This window comes from Ursus arctos, chromosome X (genome assembly GCF_023065955.2).
Source record: "Ursus arctos isolate Adak ecotype North America chromosome X, UrsArc2.0, whole genome shotgun sequence".
Lineage (NCBI taxonomy): Eukaryota > Metazoa > Chordata > Mammalia > Carnivora > Ursidae > Ursus > Ursus arctos.
Genome location: NC_079873.1, coordinates 96,892,674 through 96,908,378, shown reverse-complemented (window position 1 = coordinate 96,908,378; position 15,705 = coordinate 96,892,674). Strand labels below are relative to the sequence as shown.

Sequence of the window (15,705 nt, the reverse complement as noted above, 5' to 3'; positions counted from 1 at the left end):
GTTGAGCCCATTTTACTATTTCATAGGGATTTTGTTAACTAGATGTGATGATGAGGTACTCAATGACTCTTGCTTAGAACGGACTTAACAAGCTCTAGTGCTGCTTGCATCTCACCAATTCTGTTTGGTTAAAATTGTTTTTGTTGTTGTTTGGCTAATTGCCAGGATGGTATCTTTTCCTTTGATTGGACCAAAACAGTGTGCAGAGGGAGAGATGAAAAGAGATGAGAGAAGGCAGAAGACTGGAGGCGATCCTAGTGGTCACAGATAGGATGAGTTGAAACTCTACTTTCTCACTTTTTATGGTTTAGGTATCTGTACAGTTGACTATTTGCCTCTGTGTAACAATGGCAATATTTGTTGGAAATATGGATATAATCCCCAGGAGTTATTCACTTGAGAGGGAACCTACTCATTTGGATTTGTAAGTTCTGCTATATTTCATCAATCATATCACTTCTCGATCACGATACATGTGTTTGTCTCAGTGCACTATTGTTCACATCTGATTGCAACTTTATAAAACCAACCACGACTTTTGTGTCTAAGCAGTTCACATGGGGACTTGCAAGCTACCCATGACTGATTCTCCATGGCCATCTTTTATACAGATAATGGTTACACAATTGGCATCCAAACACAGATTGTCCCGATTTGAGAATAGCCAGACAAGTCAGTCTTGCAAAGATTCAAATGACTTTAGTGTTATCCTGTCTCCCTTGATTTATACATACTGTAATTCAATTTCCTTCTGGTAGTGTGGATAATAGAGAGTTGCAAATAAATATATTCAAAGCTTACTTTTAGAGCACTTATTTTCAAGATATTATGTGGAGATTTCCTTCATATAATACTATTCTTAGGGTACATTTTGTACCGAAAGGAAAACAGAGACAAGATAAGTTGGGTGACTTTCACTGAGTTGATGGCAGATTATGGGTGAGAAATGGGAAAGGTGGCTTGCCTATAGGGAAGATAAAAGCAGTAGAAAGAGGATTGGGAAGCTGCCAAGGGCAAGTATCTATCTCATAATTTGGATGAAGGCTGGCTCTGTCTTTAGTGTCGTTTGAATTGTTCATGTGGGTGATGCTTCTGTAGGGAAATGCATAGTAATTGTGGTGACTCAAGTTATCAGGTTGCTAATGAGAGACACAAGTCTTTTTCTAGAAGCAAGTCCATCCTCCTGGGAGGGTGTAATGTGTGGAGTTGAAGATTACACCATATAAATTAACACTTGATTATAGGTTGCTTGTATTGTTCGCTCACTCTTCTATTCTCTAATCCAATCAACATACTTTGAAACATTTTAAGTACTATCCATTGGTGAGATGGTGAACCATATTAAACTTGCCCTGATGTCATGGCACTTTAGTCCAGTGGGAATTATTTGTATGAATATAAGTTGATATAAGTGCTATTAGCAGGAAAAATAGCCACCGATCTCTTTTATTAATAGTTGTATTAATAGTTGTATTAATAGAAGGTATAATTTGAATACCATAAAATCCATCCATTTGACACTAATTTTTTTAAAGCAAAAATCAGATCATGCACCCCTGCCCCAGCTTGAAATTCTTCAGTGGCTTTCTGTCACTGTTGGAAACAGCTAAAACTCCCCTAACCAGGCTTACTAAGCCTTACATAATCTAGAACTCACTCTGCTCTAGGCAAAATCGCCTTCTGACAGTTCAGAGAAGGTATCAAACTCTTTTCTGCCTCAGGACCTTGGCACATGCTGTTCCCTATGCATGACATGAACTTTCCCTGATTCTTTATATAATTGGATCTTTCTCATCATTTGGATCATTGTTTCAAAGTCACCTTTTCTGAAAGACCTTTTCTGGCCATGCTATGCAGAATTTTGATTCTTCATACTCTGCCTTCTCTTCATGCACCTGCTCTGTCTCCATACCAATTATCATAAGCTCTGCAAGTTTCATCTGTCCATTATGACTATAAGGTTCTTAAGGACACCACCTTCTGTCTTCCTTGCAGGGGAGTGAACAAGATATTGGGCATACAAGTGATACAGAGGAAAAATAACTTACTATAAAGATCTTTAGAGCAAAGTGTATGTGGACTGGTGCTGGTCCGCTGTTTGTTAGCAATCAGAGATGAAATAAAGAAAGAAATAGAAACCAAGCCTTTACAAACCTTTATAGCAATTTGTCAAGGTAATATTATGGCTGTTAAATGTAATACTAAAAAATTTGGCTTGTATTTTTATATATCTTTTTTAAAATATATCTTGTTTTATATATCTTGTTTTGTTTATTTCATGTTTTTAGTAATTTGCTTCTGTTGATCTGTGAAGATTTGGAGGAAAAAACTGGTCCTTCTTCACAGATGGTTTGAGAAGCACTGTTTTAGAGGACATGATCTGAGAGCCCAGGGAAGAAAACAGAATTCAATTTATCTTGCTAGAACATGGAGAGAGAGAGAGAGGGGGAGGGGAGAGGGAGAGAGAGAGGGAGAGAAGGAGAAAGTCACAAAGGGATGGTTGACTACAATGAGGGCATTTCTGGACAGGGAGAATGGGAGTCTCAAAGTTGGCAACTTTCAGTTGACAAGTACCTGTGGATTTCTAAATGCCAGGTAGGAAGTTGGACCCCAGCCCAATCCACAACTCCTCATTCCCTTGGTGCTCTGCTGTAACCTATCTTTGTTTGGAGAACAAAATGAATTCTCAGCCACCAGAGAAGTTGTGTACCCAGGGGAGGTGACTGGATTCCTGGCATTTGGGACGAGTGGGGATTTTTTACTTCAATCCTACCTCTTTTGCCTGTAAGGCTAGACTCCAGCCCAGTGAGCTCTGTGTTTACATGCCAGCTTCTGAGATGGCATTGTTCACAACACATGGCTTTGAGCATTTGAAGTTTTTTTTAGAGGAGGAGAGACAGGGAGAGAGGGGGAGAGAGAGAAAGAAAGAGCAAGCAAGCAGAGGGAGAGAGAGAATCTTAAGCAGGCTCTATGTCCAGCATGGAGCCCGATGCAGGGTTCCATCTCACAACCCTGAGATTATGACCTGAGCTGAAATCAAGAGTTGGATGCTTAAACGAGTGAGTCACCCAGGTGCCCTGAGCTTTTGAATTTCCTATTCAGAACATAAAAATGGAAGAACAAAGGAAGGGAAAGAGTAGCAAGCAAAACGAGAAGACCTGGTAGGGGAAGGGAGCAGAAGGGAACAGTTATGGCAAGCAAAACACATGACCCAATCTCACTTGGACTTGTTTTCTCTCTAAACAAAGGGGGCCCCTCTCTGTTTCAGGTACATTCCAAGATCTGGTAGGCTGCAGGGTTCAGTTCTTCAAGCTTCCATTACTCCTGGTTGCCTCTTTTGGGTTCTGTGCTATGAATGGTGCTTTTGTTTTAGTAAAAATTTTTAAAAAATTAGATGTAAGTTAGTGCCCCCCCATTATTTCCTGGCATGCTAATAATATGAATGGAGCAGTTAGGGAGGGAAAGAGAAAAGAGGGAGCAAGAGTAAGAGGGGAGATGAGAGAGCAGGAGAGAGGGGTGTGTGTGTGTGTGTGAGAGAGAGAGAGAGAGAGAAAGAGAGAGAAAGAAGGAAGAGGGAATGTGGCAGGAGAGAAGAAAGCGATGGATAGATATAATTGGAGCCTGTTAAGATGCATTTCAGATTGGCTCTTGGACAGGTTTCAAACCCCGATTCACAAGGCTTTCCTTGGTTTTTATGACTTTTTCTCTCTGATCACTTTACTCTCATTAATGTATAGTTGTATTTCATTCATATGCATTTATGTCTTTGCAAATGTTCTTACGTGACCTTTGTGGGGCTGGACTTTTGTCTCACTGAGATGCTTCAGTGGGTCAAAGGGGAAGAGCAAGGTGCTCTGTCAAGGGTCTGCTCAACCGTATTGGAGGCCTAGCTTGGCAGTGGATTAGCCCCGAGACTCTGGGCAAGTCATGTATTTTTTTCTGAGCCCATTTTCCTGATCTCCAAAAAGCTTAGGGAGGTGACTAGGTAAGAAGTCTCTCCTCATGGGAGTTCTGGGTAAATTTAATAAGAAATCTAAAGAAAATAGTTGGCATTGCAGAGAGGAGTCTAAGAAATGTTAGCTTCCCTTCCCTTTGCTCCCCTAGCACAATGGCCTCCTTGACTGTCTGCTCATGTGGCCCTCTACCAGTGGCAGCTGACATGACCTCACTTCCACTTGCAGGGTCAACAACAGTCCCCCAATCTGGGATTGGTCTTGACCCAGGCAGGGAAACTGTTGGGTCTTCTAAGATAGTGGTTAACTAGTACAGCACTGAGTGAGTTCAGTATGGCTCACGTTCTCCCCTGGGTGCCTCAAATGCTTGGGTTTTTTTGGGGGGGTCTTATTTTTGGGGCTGGGTGCTGAACCTGTTGCTGGACCATCTCAACCCGGATCTAATTCATTTTGTGTTGACCACAAGGTTTGATTGATCCTTCAGATCCTCACTATGTTTAGAACTTAGGTAAGGGTACTCATACCCCTCTTGGCTTCTGCTTACCAGAAATGATTTTAAGTCTGCCTTATGACTTTATATCCCTAAGGATAATGGGGCTCTGGTTTTGTTCCCGCATTTATATCCTCAGTTTCTGCCTAGCTGCTATGCCTATTCTCTCACTCCTGGTCTTCTCTGGTCCACACTGGCCCTCCATCAGGGAAGAAATGTAGAGCTGGAAGAGAGCTTGGAGTGTTTCCCAAATTTTAGTCATTAATATGCCACCTTTACAGTTTCTGCCATATGGGTGGATCATCTGAGCCATAATTTACCTAATATTTTTCTTTACATGGTCTAATTTTTTTTAACCTAAATATCTACTTTACCCCCATTCTAAAGAATGGTATCTGTAAAATCACAGAATTGAGAGGACAGTTATCTTTTTGCAACACACATTTAATATAAATTCAAAAGTAAAATGTTCAAGAAATTTTGCCACGTACTCCCTAAAATCATCTTGTGTCCAAGTAGCACACTTGGGGAAATAGTAACTAGTCTAACTCTCCATTTTATGGATTAGGAAACCTGTTTTCTAGCTCCGGGTCTAATGCTTGTTTTCATCATGCCTAGGGTTGTTAGTCTAGGGTTCCGCACAAAATGAATGAGCTTTCATTACTGACATATAGAAAAAATTACATCACAATACACAACATGCCTGGGGATGCAGTGTAAAGGATTCTGATCCAGGAGCTTGCCTTGAAAGAGAGAGAGGTTGCCTGACTGACAGAGTGTATACATGCTGGTTACCTCTGGTACCAGAGTGGCAAAACATTACCACCTTACAGTCCTGGAAGAGAACACAACAATTATGGAACCACTCTGAAAAAAAATGACATCACCAACTGACACAGAATTTGTAAGAGACTTGCTCACTGTCTCATCATTGGGATGTCCACCTCTAGCCTGTGTGTTCCCCAGATCTCATCTCTGGCCTGTGCTTCTGATGGAATCTTTTGTTTCTTACAGGGACTTCAACAAGGTAGAACTTTCTGCAGCTTGCTGTCCACTGTGAAATGTACAACCTGACCTGTAAGAGGCCTGTGTCAAAGCATTCATGGGCTATCCGAGTCTTCTCACTTTCGGATTGCTACCAGGGAAAGTCCATGTCGAAGCACAAAGAAGTCTTTGCCAGACAGATGGAGCTCCATCACAAGGGACGCACATGGCACTCTGGTGCAGGTGATTCCAGAAAGCTTAGGTAAGCGCCATGACTGTCTATGACTGCATTTGTAGAAGAAGGCAGGAGTTCTGTGCTATTGTTATACCAAGACTCAGACTAGACTTTGTTCCCTTGTGTATCTGTCCTCAGCTTTCATTCAGCTGGCTCATTTGAAAGGAAGCATCTTAGCTCCACTTACCCTTTTTTGACCATCTAAGAAACTTCTAAATAGGTGTATGTGTGTGCGTGCATGTGTGTGTGTGTCTTTGTGGAGGTGTTTGGGATATTTTTATCTGCTTTAAAAAACCTGGAAACCATGGTGGGATAATCTGTCTCCTTTTTATCAGAGATTAGCAACAATTCCTATCTCTATTGCCTGCATGTAATTTGATACAGAGTACAGGGACTTATGGAAACACCTGGCTGAGTTCAAATGAAAAGAAGGTCACTAGAGGAAAAGGAGTGGCAGCTCAAAGCGTGGTGAATGAGTTCACGTTTTCATTAGGCAGACTGACATGACGCTATGTATTACATTCTTTTGAAGGACCAGACTTCACTTGTTCTTGTAGTAGGCTCCTCCCACTGTCTCATGACTCTGAGGCCTGGTTAGGCATTCAGTTAACCATTCTTTTTCCCAACCTTGTCCTAATGATTCTCTCTTGCAGTTCTCTCGCTCCACAGGCTTTCATTTCCGTCAGGTCTGGGTCTCAAGTTGAAACCAAAGCTCATTTGAAGGATTGGTGGTAGGAATAAGGAGGCCCAGTTAGAATTCTAGAATGGCAAAAGTCTCTATCATCCAGTCATTGATGCGCATGGCTCAGATCTCCCTTTAAGATGGAACCTGCCTCGAGGTGTTGAGTTAGCTGATGGCCTCCGGTTTCGGGACCTGCCTCAGCTTTCAGGCAGGAGGTATGTTCTTCCTGAGCAGCTGCCAGCCAATGGCTGAGCAAGGTGGTGGTGCAGTAGCTCGCTGCTTTGGCGCGGGGTAGGGGGTCTTTGCACTGGAACTCTCAGTTGTGCTGGTCAAGACTTTCTTAGAACTATGCTGCCATCTGAAGCTCTTCTAATCAAGCTTCCTTTCCTTCTCCTTGACTGATATCAGACCTGAATTGTGGTCTGAAGTTCTCCCAACCCCCTTTTGTGACCCTCTCCCTTTTATTTTTCTCAGGTATCATTCCCAGTAATGTCTTGCACTTCTAATTATATCTTAGCATCTGCTTCCAAAGGGCCCAACCATTACATCAATGAACTCCCCCACCCCCATCTGAGTTTTACAGTAAGGAAACTGAAGTGACTTATGCAAGATCCCATCGTTAGTTAGTAAGTAGCAAAGTCCATATGACAACCCAAACTTTCTGACCCTTCACTCAACGCTCTTTCCCAAACTTAAGTCGTCCACGTGCCACCACAGCCATATACACAAAAACGAGATCTTGCCATATGTTTATCTCCCATGCTATTGCTTAAACGACACAGTTGACATGTCACAAAATAGATGCATTTGTTGTTAAATCTCTACGTGAGCCCTGTATGAAGTAATAATATCTATGAAATTTGGATTTTTGATGTACTCATTTTATATTTTTCTAACACACTATAAATAATACATTACCATCATAGTAAAAAAGTTTATGTGTGCACCATGTAAAGTCATCTCATGTACTTTCAGTGACGGGTGAGCCCTGGGATGTATCAGGCAGAAGAGAAGGAAAAGGGAGAAGGAGGGAAGGAAGGAAGGGAGGGAGGGAGGGAAGGAGGAAGGAAAGGGAGCAAAATACTTATTGATGAGAAAGAAATGGTAAAAACCCATCAGTAGCTGCCCTCTGGTGCCTCCCTGTGACATCCATGTTTCCTGCCAAGCCCTGGTCTAACTTCCAATGAGTCAGCAAACATCCTTTACTTATTGGTTGCCTAAAAAAACCAAATTGAATGTACTTAGATGTAAATGAAGAATCAAGATTTCTCCTCCTAAAAGAGTCAATACATTTATCCCCCAAATGGTCTGAAGTGCTCCACTTGGAGCAGTTGATTGGAGAAGATGCACACTACATTTCAAAGCAGGGGCTCTAATTGTCATCTCATAAAGTGTTCGAAGACATACTTCCTAAGATAGAGGTTTAAGTAACGTTTCCTCTCTCGTTTAAAAAATTTTCATCATTAAAACAAAATAAGATTTTTTCCTTTGATTTCAGAAATCTAAGAATATAATTATCATAATCTTTCACCTTTCTTGCTATTCTTTTGGTGTAAGAGCTCATAATGGTTATCATTCTGTTGTGCTAATGAAACAAGATTGGGGTTAGAACTCATGTTACGTAAAAATGTAATAGATTCTTAGGATCACAGTGATAATTTAGCATTTCTCTTTCATTTTGGGGAGAAAGTATTATTCAGAACCTCTGCCAAACAGGTATTCCTGATTTAGAAGCCATTTTGTTATTTCCTAAACCAATTGTCTTTTTGGAGAAAGAACTACAAACTAACCTAAGTGAAATAGTAGCTTCTAGAGTGTCAGATTTTAAAGGCATGGGAAATGAGAAGGAAAAGATTCAAGTTCTGTTTTATTATAAGTATACAGGTAGCTGTACGCTTTGACAGGGTCCCTTGATGTTCCGTGTTCCAACCTACTTCTGGCATCTGATTTGAAAAGATTTGGTAGTGGTCTGCTTCTGGAAAGACAAACCCAGTACTGATGTGCACGTCTACTTGGGTTAACTGGGGAAAGAGTCGGTTTCCTATGGCCCCTGTCCCTTGTGTTCAATTTCCAACCTGGATAAAATGGTTTACATTTCAAATCCAAATCGGATCTAAGAAGAATCGGTGAAGAATCATCTCAGATTACTATGCTTTAAATGAGGGGAAAATAGAAGCTTCACAGCTAAAACAGAGACAGCATAATTGAAAACAAGGCTATTACATTCAGGTTTTGGCATTTACTGACTCATTTCTCCAAGCGTCTAAAGAACACATTACGTTCTTTGTGTATTTCTTTTTTGGATGATTACGGACGACACAAACTAAATAGAATATACTGCCCTGGGAAACAAAAACTCTGCTTGTTCTTACCAGGTTAGCAAGCATGTAGTGATAACCTCTTGAATGTTTCCCCAGGATCACAACCTGCAGAAGAAGAAACAAGAAAAATTGCTTATTTAAGAAGGGCATTTCCAATTGCCTAATCAACGGGAAGTGCAACAATCAATCGATGGGCTACAGTGAATTACTTTAAAATAATCAACAAAGTGTTAGGTCTTTGGTATAGAGTAAAATCAGTTAACAGGACCGGAGTTCTTTTTGCACATTTCAATTTCAGGCAGGGAATACAGGAAGCATTGCTAACATCAAAGTTAAAAGTGTCAAAAACAAGAGAGAAAAAGCTCTCTAAACTTCCAGGTCAGTAGCATCATTGTCACTTAAAATAGATGGCAGAAATGCTGAAGCTGATGATCCCCCGCCCATGAACTGGATTCTGTACTCAGCTGCTGAGATGGAAAATGGGCTGAACGTGGAATACAAATTAGAAAATAGAACGTACAGTACATTTTTGTTGTTGTTATCTGGAATGCTTAGGGAATAGAACACTCTGGGAATGGGGTTAATGGGATTTTCAGGTTAATCGAGGTTGCTTTTGCTTATTGAAACTTTTCTAAAATGCTTACCTACCTTTTCCTGCCTTAATAGGAAGATTTGTGACCATCTGTACAGCTTCGGGTGCCGGATGTGAGGGCGCAGGGCAGTGGGGGAGGGGATTGTCCCCTAGGGGACATCTGGAGCTGCCTGGAGGCATTTTTGCTTGTCACATCTGGAACGGTGACTAGTGTGTAGTGGGTAGAGGCCAGGGATACTGCCACACACCCTTCAGTGCACAGGACAGCCCCACACAACAAAGAATTGTCTGGTAAAAAATGTCAGGAGCACCCGAGGTGGAGAAACCCTGCCTTGGGGTCATCATTCTTCCCGTAATTTTCATGAATAACACTGTATTAATTCTAAGCCTTACAGTATACAAAATTCATTTTTTTGTTATTTCAAAATACGTAAGTGTATTGAATAATTTCCAGCCAAATATACTGGTTGTCAGTCGGAAGCTTTTGACTAAATACCTGACATAAGCTTATTTCCAGATAGCTAAGTAGGGCAAATTCCGGTTAATTGAGGATTTTATAAACTGTCACTTTATTAAGTACTGAATATGTACGAAGTACCCTACTGAACGCAGGGAGTGGGAACCGGGAGAAGGATCACACAGACGGTAAAGATACAACCGGAAATGGAACCCGGTTTTGTTCCGGGTCTGACGCTAATACCACCTTAAGAAAAGTGAAATAAAATCATGAATAGTAAGGCCTTGGAAAGAACCCATGCAAGTAAGGTGCCATTAAGCTGAAGCTTTCTGACAAGTTCCATCATGGATACAGCTATCAAAGGGTTTAAAAACAACTTGAGGGGGCGCCTGCGTGGCTCGGTTGGTTGAGCATCTGACTCTTGATTTCAGCTCAGATCACGATCTCGGGGTCCTGGGGATTGAGCCTTGTGCTGGGCTCTGTGCTCAGTGGGGAGTCTGCTGGAGATTCTCTCTCTCCTTCTGCTCCTCCCCTGCTCTCTCTTTCTCTCTCTCCAAATAAATAAATAAAATCTTATAAAAGGATAAAATAAAAACAACTTGACAAGACAGTAAAATTGCATACATATCAAACCAGAACTATATATAAAAGGCTATAACAACAGTAAAAACAATTGCCCTTAACTGAGTGCCTAGTATATGCCAGGCACTGTGTTAGGTGCTTTCTATGTGTTGAATCCCTAGAACAATTTAACAGATTAAATATCATTAGTTTCATTTTACAGAGGAGGAGTCTCAGCTCAAGAGAGTTTAAATAATATGCTCGAGGTCACACAGCTCAGAAGTGGTAAAGCTGGAATTAGAACCTGGGTCTGCCTGCCTCTAGAACCCATACTCTTGGCAACACATTATGCAGTCTCTTAATATGCACTAAATATCAAATACCAAGAATTGTTCTAGGTTGTTGGAGAAGAGGAAGAAGAGGTATCTAACATCTGCTGGGATGGATAGGGAAGGTTTCCTGGAGAAGATAAGGTTTAAGCTGGTTCAGAGGCGAGGAACCACATATTTAAATATGCTTATCATGCTGGTATTAGAAGCTTTCCAGTCATTTCAAGGGCTGAGAGAGAGAGAGAGAGAGAGAGAGCATGCTATTTTCGATTAATTTAAAATATGAGCCGCATTTCTGACTGATTATTTATGGAGGAAATGAAAGGTTAATGAATGTCTTAAGGAAGTGATTTCTCACGCTGCCATGACACAAAATGAGCTGTTAGGTATCTGCTGGGATGTATTCTTCAGTGTCCGCTCGTGAGAAACCTCCTTTTGTTACATTTGTTAACTTTGGATGGCAAGGTGGGACCATACATTTGTTGAATTTTTAACTCACAGACAACCCTCAACATAATAAAAGCAGAGGGTTTTGAGTTCTGCCAGAAAAATGAGCGAGATTCCTGAGGACATCTGGCAGAACTTAGAGAAAAGCAGCGAGCCCAAAGGAAATGAGGTCTTTCTCCCCAGAGGAAGGGTTAGCGTCCTTTTGAGCAGAGGGGAGGTGAGAGGAAACCACAGAAACATCAGTGTTGTGAGAAAAGCCCCGAATGAGAACCCAGGAGCCCAACCTTGTCATGTACTCACTGCTTGCTTGCGGGCAAAGCACTCAACGTACTCCCACCTCATTTCCTTATCTGTAATCTGGGACGACGAACCGGCCCTTCCTGTCTCCCAGGTGTTGTCAAGATCAAAGTGAAGAATATCTACGCTTGTATAATCACACGAGGTTCAATAACCACGAGTGGGGGTCACTCCCTAAGACATTGTGTTTTAGGTTCGGCAACACTTGAAGCTATTGGAGTATGTGCTTTAGTCCCTGCCCAGATAGTGTGTCCAGAAGAAACACTTATTTGAAGGTAGCTGTCTCATATTATCACCTCACAAAGCTTAGCTTAAACTGGAAGGGATGGGAAAGTCATCTAAAGATAGGGACCTTTGGGTGTCACAGAGCTGCTGCCTCGAAGGCCCTAATTACTTCCTCACCCTTACTTCCAGCGCCTTCTTAACTCTTACTTAACATACAGTTCTTACCCATCCTGGTCTTTCAGTTCACAGTCAACGAAAAGCTGCAGATTAGAAGGGGTGTGTATAGAGGGAGGGCGTGATATTAGAGAGAGACACATTAGCAGCAGAGGGAGTGACAGGCTGACTTAAAGGAGCTAGCAGCCAACATCATACTCCCGCACGGTAGCATCACGCGTGTTCATCGTCAATGCCCGAGTCATCGGGGTCTGGTTGATTGCGTTGGAAATTTCTGCTGAAAAAACCCCATGGTACGCTTTGTGGTAGGTTTCCAACAGAAATGCTCCCAGTCCCAGTACTTAAGAGAGCGCCCTCCGATACCTTGAAATCTTAGTTCTGCGAGGCCGCAGTGATCCTGCCAATGTGAGCTGAGTGAGGCCTCGCTGCAAAAAGTGTCCTGTTTTACTCTGGGTCTTTCCCTGTTTTGCATTTTTGGTGCAGGGCTTGTGGGAGGGAGGGTGGGGTGGGAGGGCCGTGTGTGATAGAATGCACAAAAGAACTAGTTAATGGGAGTGATTCTTGTGCAGTTAGTCCTCAATCTTGATTCTTGCCATCTGCTTAGATGAACAAGGCATAAATTGTACCCTGAGCTATTTAATGACTCTGGTAACCAAGAGAATATTCAACTTTGCTTTTACAGTAATTATAATAGCTCTTTCTGGATTAGTCTCAGAACTTCAAGTAGAAAAGCTGTCTTAACAATCTACTGTGAAATTTAAGGAGGAAATACCAAGTTCCCAAATCCATGTACCGTATTCACTGTGCCTTTGTAAGATTTGTTGGAGGTGACGGATGGCGAGATATGATGGCAGATATGATAAATGTAATAAGGAGAGATGTGTCAGATGTAGATAAAATTCTTTGTTTTAAGGAAATTTATTTTTAGCCTCACAAATAGGATCCGAACAAACAAAATGCCACGATCCTGATTCATTGAAACTTAAGCAACACTTTTGTTTGCAGATAAAAACAGCTCTTCCATACTAACTCACTGAGCCGGGCATATAGCACAGCATTAAATTATTTGTTAAAGCTGCCAGTGAATCATGGTCTATCCACTTGGGGGAAACGTTCCCTTATTGACTCCCCCATCCACTTATCTGTGACATTGGAGGCTGGGTTTCACTGAATAGTTAAAAATAATTCAGAAACTATTCAGTTGGTTTTCTATGTAAGAGGCCATTTCTTTTCCAAACTAATGCTCAATCTAGACATTTTCGTAATTTTAGAAATTTGAAATTAAATTGCTCTATAGGACTACTTGAGAGAGGCCCACAGACCCTTTGGGAGCAAAAGCATCTGTTTTTCTATGCTCACATTAAAAAAAATATGTGTATGTGGAAAAGTGTCTATGATTTTTTTCCCCTTAGATCCATCTGGTATGCAGATGAGGTTATTTGCAGACCTAAGTATCTCCATGTTTGGATTTTCTACATCGGTGCCAAAAAAGGATCTATGTATAAAGATTGATCTTGCTTTGAGTACAGAACATGCCTTCCCTGCTCACCTTAACTTGCTTCTCTTCGATTTAGGTACCCTGAGAAATCTGGGGGGCTGGGGAAAGAAATGAGGGAGGTTTCCAGTTTTAATTCGCCCAATTTACCTATTGTATAGGTGTTTTCTCTTTAAGGAAAAACCCACATTCCTTGTGTTCAAAGGGAAAACATTTTTCAGCACCCCCCCCTCCCTTTCCTGCTTCTTCAGTTATAAAAAGAGATGTTGTCCTATGGCAACCTATCTAATTTCAGCTGTGTTGGGAGTTAAATAGTGGTATGTTACAAAAATCAGCCTCAGAATATGCCCCACTTCCCAGAAGAAATCTTCCATCAGATATGATAAAAGACATTCATTTTCTTGAATGAAAACCCCGAGCTACTAAATTGCTTTAGTCTTAGTAAACATATATCAGAAGTCAATTCCGTTAGAATTATTTTGTAATAATCTCAATCTGCACACACATGCTCTCCTCTAACTGAAAGACAGTGAGTGCCTCATATTGCGGTCATCTGACTTGAATAAATGTGCCGGATTAGTGAGGCAGAGAAGAGCCAATCACCCATCCCAAAGTCAGCCCAATGACAGTGGGGGTGGGGGTGGTGCCGATGGAGAAAAACGGGCTGAAGCTTTTCATAAAGAAGGAAAATGGGAGCATAACCGAGAAATCTCATCAGCGCTTCTGCTGTCTAGAGGGGAAGCTTATGCAGAGAGAAGGCAGTTGAATAAGGCATCAAATAAAATGCGAGGATGTGAGGATTAGAGGACAAGGATTTCACCAAAGAACATGTCTTTGGGAAGTTTCACTTCCCAGACTTTAATAGTGCATTCACTATTCCTGAACGGAATATACAGAAGACTTAATGCTAAACAGCAGGAGAGGCGAAGAGAACGTACAAATGAGAGGCAGTACATGGCCACGAGTAAGTTAAAGGAGCAACAGATTGTTCTCGCTCCTGTGGATAAGGGACCATTTCAGCGCACGTTGACCTTGGGGGAAACACCTCACTGTATTAACCCGGAAACAGTGTTTCTCGGATCTCATTCCTTCACAGACTTCCAATTGTGCCCTATCCACATGCCGCGGTACTACGACTTACTTAATATTCACCTTTAGAGCTACTCCTTTTCCTAAATTTAGCCATGTCTAAAGCAATAGTATCCATGAAACTACATACGGGAAAATATATGCAACTGTACAGATATAGAATATATTCCTCCCGATGTCACTGACAATCCTGCCGTATACCACAAGGGGTGGTGGGAAATAGCGCCTTAAAGCTGTCACGTCTTTAGGGAAGAGAATGTAGATTGCGTCTCCCTGTCCTGATAAAATAAGGTTAATGTGCCTTGTGGTTCAAATCTTGAGTATCTGTACCTATTTTCAAAGGTTCATGAGTTTTGTAAGGGAGCAAAATGAGGGGCAGCGTTTTGGAGGTAACAAATAATGCCCGGGACTGGGTACAAATGACAAATCTGGAACGTACAAAAACATTTCCTAAGGAAATGTCCATGCACTGCCTCACTCAGGACGTCCAGCAGCTCTGCGCGGGGAGAGTCCTTGGTCAGGGGCCAATAATGAACACTTAAAACACCGGGACCTTTCCACCAGAGCTTTCTGTAAAATGATGTGTTTCCAAACACTGTGACTTTTCTTGGACTACCTCATCTGGACGACCTTTCACAGTACCCTATTTATGTTTGGAAATATTCCTGATGTTTCTTCAGGTAGGTGAGGTAGGGTGATTTTAATTAGTATTCAACCTAGAATAATATGGCCAAAGGACTGTAGTTTCTCTTCAACATATCCATACGTATGACTTTTGTAGTCTCTCTGCATTCGTATTGGCTATCCCCCCAAAAGAGTGATAATTTATTTTATAATACGTTTTATTTTTTATTTTTTTTTTAAAATTATTATTTATTTGAGGGGGGAGGGGCAGAGGGAGAGGGAGAGATAATCTTAAGCAGACTCTACACTGAGCGTGGAACCCAGCACAGGGCTCGATCTCACGACCCTGAGATCACGACCTGAGCCAAAACCAGGAATCAGACGCTTAGCCAACTCAACCACCCAGGTGCCCCTAAATGATACATTTTTAAATAACAGCATTCTTCACGTATTATTTTATGAAGTTTACTGTCAGTTATTTTATGTTCACACAACTTTGGTTTTAGTAATTTACAACTTTATTTTAAATATCAAATAGTATCTTTTTTCTTTGTAGATTTTGCAAAATCATTTGGGCCCAAAGCACTATAATCCTGACTTTCTAAGACCTACTTTGAGAACTATACAGGTGGTAAGTAGAAGGCTTGAGAGTGTCAGTGGACTCATTCCTTGTATTTTTTTCTCATTACTTGGATTAAAAAAAAAGGAATGGCAACATCTGGCATACAGCTGAATAGTCACTCAAATATG

General features: G+C 41.4%; 1 protein-coding gene across 3 annotated transcripts in view; it reads right to left on the bottom strand.

Moving 5' to 3' along the window:
- Window positions 1-15,705, bottom strand: part of GRIA3 (glutamate ionotropic receptor AMPA type subunit 3) — a 273,921-nt gene that overhangs the window by 102,257 nt on the left and 155,959 nt on the right. For all 3 annotated transcript variants that reach the window (XM_057314146.1, XM_026520521.4, XM_048213511.2), the window contains one exon: window positions 8,717-8,770. In XM_057314146.1, the coding sequence (XP_057170129.1) occupies window positions 8,717-8,770 (54 nt within the window). The remainder of the gene's footprint in view (window positions 1-8,716; window positions 8,771-15,705) is intronic.